The sequence below is a fragment of the Syngnathoides biaculeatus genome, chromosome 2 (assembly GCF_019802595.1).
Source record: "Syngnathoides biaculeatus isolate LvHL_M chromosome 2, ASM1980259v1, whole genome shotgun sequence".
NCBI lineage: Eukaryota > Metazoa > Chordata > Actinopteri > Syngnathiformes > Syngnathidae > Syngnathoides > Syngnathoides biaculeatus.
This window is the reverse complement of record NC_084641.1, coordinates 42,902,033-42,908,034: the sequence shown is the minus strand read 5'-3', so window position 1 is coordinate 42,908,034 and position 6,002 is coordinate 42,902,033. Positions and strand designations below refer to the sequence as shown.

The 6,002-nt window shown below is 47.5% G+C and overlaps 1 protein-coding gene across 3 annotated transcripts in view; it reads left to right on the top strand.

Moving 5' to 3' along the window:
- The first annotated feature begins 233 nt into the window (after positions 1 to 233).
- Positions 234 to 6,002, top strand: part of rps21 (ribosomal protein S21) — a 13,984-nt gene continuing 8,215 nt past the window's right edge. The window contains exon 1 of one of the 3 annotated variants that reach the window (XM_061806633.1): positions 234 to 302. In XM_061806633.1, coding sequence (XP_061662617.1) covers positions 295 to 302 — 8 coding nt within the window. In that variant the 5' untranslated portion in view covers positions 234 to 294. Of the gene's footprint in view, positions 303 to 5,134 lie in introns of those variants that run through there. The other 2 variants (XM_061806649.1, XM_061806637.1) reach the window with 2 other exon arrangements.

The following is a 6,002-nucleotide window of genomic DNA, read 5'->3' as shown; positions in this document are numbered from 1 at the left end:
AGAGCCTCATGCGGCTCTTTCATCCTTATAATGCGGCTCTGATTGGCTTGGGAAAATAAATTACTAAAAATTTTTTTTTGTATTTAATTGAAGTGCGTTTTATTTGTGTTAGTTTTTTATATTATTTTAGTTCTAAATTTGAAGATTGTGATCTTGAAATATTAAAATATTTAAATTATTTGATATTATTTTTTCGTCGCTCAAAATAGACGTCACATTGCGGAAGCGGGTATACCCGCTGAAACGCCGTCTATATTGAGCGACTTTCAAGCCCGGCAAAGCCAATGGAGAAACATGCTGCGGTAAAGTAGTAGAAGTTTTTTTTTTTTTTTCATTTTAGATGTGCGGCTACCAGTGTTTTCTTTTCCGTGGAAACCGGGTTCAAATGGCTCTTTCGGTGTCAAAGGTTGCCGACCGCTGAGCTAGACGCTGCTTGTCTCCAGTCTCCCAAGCCGAGTGTATGCTCCTGTAAAGTTTCCACAAAACTCGACAGCCATGCATTACCACTAGAAGAGAGACGAGGCAAGCGAGCAAGACATTCAACATCTTTAAGATCAAATATCTTGTAAATTGGACCGGCTGAAACCCGTATCATTGGCATCTTTGTAAAGCAAAGGAAATTTATTTGTATAGCGCATTTCATACACGAGGTAACTCAATGTGCTTTACATGATTAAAGGCAAAGAGATAAAACATTTAAAATGGAATAAAAACAATAAAAATGTCAACGCAATATTAAAAAAAGACAATTAAAACCGCATACAGAGCAAGTAATATGATCAAAAAGTGGATATATTCTAAAAAGCATGAGGGGAAAAAAAGAAGTTTTCAACCTTGTTGTGTTTTGTTTGCTTGTTATATAATATAATGATATAATCTAATAGCCATTCATTTTCTTTACCACTTATCCTCACGAGGGTCGCGGAGAGTGCTGGAGCCAATCGCAGCTGTCAACAGGCAGGAAGTGAGGTCCTCCCTGAACTGGTTGCCAGCCAATCGCAGGGCACATAGAAAAAAACAACAGCCACACTCACAGTCACACCTAGGGGCAACCTTGAGTGTCTAACTAATGTTGAGTGTTTTGGGGATGTGGGAGGAATCACACGCAGGCACAGGGAGAACATGCAAACTCCACACATGCGGGTCCGGGATTGAACCCGGACCTCAGAACTGTGAGGCCAACGCCTTACCAGCTGGGCCACCATGCTGCCATAATATAATATATTGTGTTTACATAATTCACCTGCGGGACTTCGAGTTGGGTTGTGAGGTTCCGCACGGATTGTTTTTGTTGCCGCAATTCCGGGGTTAGTGAGTTCCCGCCGTAATGTGGTTAGTCTGTTAATGTCTACCATTAAAACAAGGTTTGTTCCTGTGTTCGACACTCTGCCTCTGACTTCTTTTCTTTGGCGCTCCAATATAATAATAATAATAATAATGTAATGGTCATTATGGTATTTACACCTGCGAGAGGACGCTTCGAGTCAAATCAACAAGAGCGTTTTCACCAACCCCCCCCCCTTCAGTGCCTTTCGCTTCCTCTGTGTCTGTGTGTGTGTGTGTGTAGTGTACTTACGAGTGATTCAGGGTGCGTGTGTGTGTGTTTGATATGCCTCCTTTCTCAATTTTGCAGTCCTTCACTCGCGTCCACATATCAAATACACCTTTTCTCAGCCCCATCTTCTTTACCTCATGGGCTCCTTGATGGCCTGAACGTCACATGCCACCTTACCAGCATCGGGTAGTTTCCTGGTCCCGTTCCAACTTTCGTCACCGTCATTAAATGCGCAGTGCGCCTTTCTCTGTTCAACTCTTTAAGTTCCATGAGCGCTTGTCTAATCGGTCCCTTACGTCTTTCGTAGTCCTTTACATTTATATTTATATTATATTTACATAGTCTTTGTCAATTTCCTATAGCTTCATCGTTAGTTTTTCCCAATCACGAATTTTCCCCAAATTGTGCTTTTGTCATCATTTTAATGCGCGCTTCCTTTCTCTATCCTGTTTCTTTTTGTCAACATATATATTTCTCGGCCACCTTGGACATGGCGAAAGTGAGGGGTTTATGGTCCACATATGCCGTGAACTCACGGCCTTCCAATAGGGAGCGGAAGTGGCGGATCGCCAGCCAGAGGCCGAGGAGCTCTCTATCGAACGTGCTGTATTTGCGCTCCCTGGCGACCAGCTGACGGCTGAAAAAGGCAAGCGGTTGCCAGGCGCCGCCGACCCACTGTTCGAATACGGCTCCAACACCGTAGTCCGATGCATCGGTAGTCAGAGCGACAGGGGCCCCGTGGGTCGGGTGGGCCAGCATTGCGGCACGACTCAGTCCGGCCTTCGTAGCCTCGAAGGCTTCCATCCTCTCGGCCGTCCATTCAACGTCCCGGTTGGGGGCCTTGTCTTTAAGAGCCTCATAGAGCGGGCGCATGATGTGGGGCGCCCGGCGGATGAACCGGTGGTAGAAAGTCACCATCCCCAGGAACTCCCGGAGGCCCCGAGCCGAGCGAGGTCGGGGAAAAGCGGAGACGGCCTCCACCTTTGGCGGAAGGGGGGCGGCGCCGTTCTTGTCTATGAGGTGCCCGAGGAACTGGATAGAGGGCACCCCGAAAACACACTTCGCCGGGTTGATGATCAGGCCATGCTGCTCAAGTCTTCCAAAGAGGTCGCGGAGGTGCATCAGATGTTCATCCTCCGAAGAGCTGGTGACGAGGATGTCATCCAAATAGACGAACACAAATGGCAAGTCCCTGAGCACAGAATCCATTAAACGCTGGAAAGATTGTGCCGCGTTTTTAAGACCAAACGGCATCCTCAGAAACTCGAACAGAACAAACGGAGTGATTACAGCTGTCTTGGGAACGTCTGAGGGGTGCACAGGAACCTGGTGATACCCGCGCACCAGGTCGACCTTGGAGAACAAGATTTTGCCTGCCAGGTGGGCTGAGAAATCCTGAATGTGTGGAACAGGGTAGCGGTCGGGCGTAGTGGCGTCGTTAAGGCGGCGGTAGTCACCACACGGTCGCCACCCACCACTCGGTTTAGGGACGATGTGTAGTGGCGAGGCCCACGGGCTATCCGAGCGGCGGACGATGCCCAGACGCTCCATGTTGGCAAACTCGGACTTAGCGACTGCTGGCTTCTCGGGATCAAGCCGTCGGGCCCTCGCGTGAATCAGGGGGCCCTTGGTCTCAATGTGGTGCTTGACCCCATGTTTAGTCATGGCAGAGGAGAAAGTGGGCCGTGTCAAGCCAGGGAACTCACCAAGGAGGAGTTGGTACTTGGTGCCGTCCGATAGCGAACTGGAGAGACCACCATAAGTCGCCTCATTGCGGACGCAGGCGACCGTGGAAAAAGTCAGTGCATCCACCAGACAGCCCCACTTAACATCCACCAGCAGCCCGTGGGCACAAAAAAAATCAGCGCCGAGGAGAGGGAATGAGACATCCGCAGTGACAAAGTCCCATGTGAAGCGCTGACTCCCGAAACACAAGTCCACAGTCCTCATGCCATAAGAGCGGATAGGGGAGCCATTAGCGGACAGTCGGGGTGGCCCATGAGTCCCGCCAGCGGCGTCCTCCGCAGTGGCTGTCAGGACGCTCCTCTGGGCGCCGGTGTCGCAAAGGAATTTGCGCCCGGAAAGGTTGTCCTTGACGAACAGCAGCCGGCTCTTCACGCTCACGGCCGCTGCGAAGCGTGGGCTTTGGCGTTTCCTGACGCGTCGTAGTTGCAAGGGGCGCGGCACCTCTTCCCTTTCGCACCGAAACGGGCATGGAAGTAGCACAAGCCTGTGCCAGCACGGCCGTCGGTGCCGAACGGGCCCATGCTAGATGCCACCCCCGCGCCCGAACGTGAGTCACTGCGCGTCGCGGCCAGCGTCTCAGGGGAGAAGCGCTGGGTTGCCAGTAAGAAACGGTCGGCCTCCTCGGCCAGGGCCCGGGGCTCAGTGACAGTACTGTTCGCGAGCGCCGTCTGAACATGCGGTGGCATATGCCTGAGAAAAAGTTCCATGAAAATGAAATTGGGCTCTTCCGTGCCCAGCAGGTTTAGCATCATTTCCATGAGTTCGGAAGGTTTGCTGTCCCCCAGTCCATTAATAGCCAACAGACGTCGGGCACGTTCCGGCCGTGAAAGCTCAAAAACCTTGAGAAGGTGAGCCTTGATCCCAGCATACTTATCTCGGGCCGGGGGAGAGGTGATGAAGTTCACTGCTCTGGCTGCCGTTGATCTCCCGAGTGCTGAGACAACGTGGTAGTAACGCGTGGAATCATCTGAGATCCCGCGGAGGGCGAACTGAGCCTCCGTCTGTGCGAACCACGCTGCCGCGGACGTCTCCCAAAACTCCGGCAATTTGAGGATGGCGGTTGCCATGTTTGTTTCAGTCTCGAAAACGCCGGGACTGACGTCGGGGTCACCAGTGTAGCGTCGGACACAGGAACAGAACTTGCTTTATTGTTCGACATCAAACACTACTCGCATAACGGCGGGAACTCTCTTAACCTATTCTCCGGAAGCGCAACAACAAAAACAGTCCGTGCAGAACCCCGCACCCCAAGTCGAGGTCTCGCGGGTGAAACACCACAAGATCAGCTTTTTGGACTATGTGGACACATCAATCATCCTTGTTCCCCCTCCTTGTATTATTTTATTTTTATATTATTTTATTCGTTTACCTTCATGAACCCACCCCAACTCAACTTTTCTGGTCGGCTTTTCAGCCTGTATGTTGTTTTTTGTGTAGTTTCTTTTCCGCTTTGCACTCTCTTCATGGTCACTTTCATTAACCTAATTCCCAACACCCATCTTTTTCTTTCGCTTTTCAAGCAGTGATTTTTTTTTTATAAGATTCTCTTGTTCTTTTATTTGCACCTTTGTTTTCCAAAACAAAGCGTTTTGCTGCTATCGGATCTCCATATGTTGGGATGTAGTCAGCCAGACTGTTGTCATTTATGAAGGCAATGACTGTAGCATCAATCTATTAAAACAGAAACAAATGTAAGCACAATTCATTGACAACTGCAATTTTGTTGCAATCAGAAAATGTTACCAGTCAAATAAAATACTGGGGGACACCTGGAGAGGGGCATCAGCAGTTGCCCGACGATACTAGAGTCATAATTTGATTATGTTGATATGCTCATATTGCTGTGCTATTGTTATATTTTGCAGTAAATCATTTCTATTTTAATTTATCATCACATTTTTCTTTAACAGAGCAGTGACAACAAGTCCATCTGTTACTATATAATTTGTATTTATACAGATACATATAGACTACATGCATGATATGATGATATTATAAAATAATATGTCTCTTTAATTTATATAATACTGACTGCGAGTCCGCGACACACTTTTGGTTCTTGGACCACCCACCAGTTGGAAAATCATGCCCGTGACTTGAGGCTTACGAATACAGCAGACAAAGCATGAATTTGCAAACATACCGCAAATAATTTCTCACAGGAATTTCCCTGGGCTAACATGTGCCAACGTGTTTGCTTGCTAGAATAAAAGCACACAAAACTATAGGATGCTAAGAATCTTAGATATTCTTGTTCCATGCGTAAGAGTCAATCTTCATGCAAGAGGCAATCTTCAGGTACGCCACGACTCCGTTAAAAAGATCACCAAATCCATGTTTTCTGCAACACTAAATGATGTCTTACGGAAGCTAATTGCTACCGCCAACACGAACCAGAAGTAATTGTCTATTGGGGGGCACGGTAAAGAAAGGTGAAATTTATTCATTTATTATTTTCTACGTTATTATGTGAAACGAATCTACGTTATAACGTGAAACGATTCACATAATAATGTGAAATGATTCACATTATCATGTGAAACGCAACCTTTTTTTTGGTGTGGCAGTAATACACTTCCGTATTTAATCTTGTAAAGGGCATTGAGTTACCTTGTGTATGAAATGTACTGCACAAATAAATTTGCTTTGCTTTAAAATCACTCATGAGTACACTCACTACGCTGTACGTCATTCATATAGC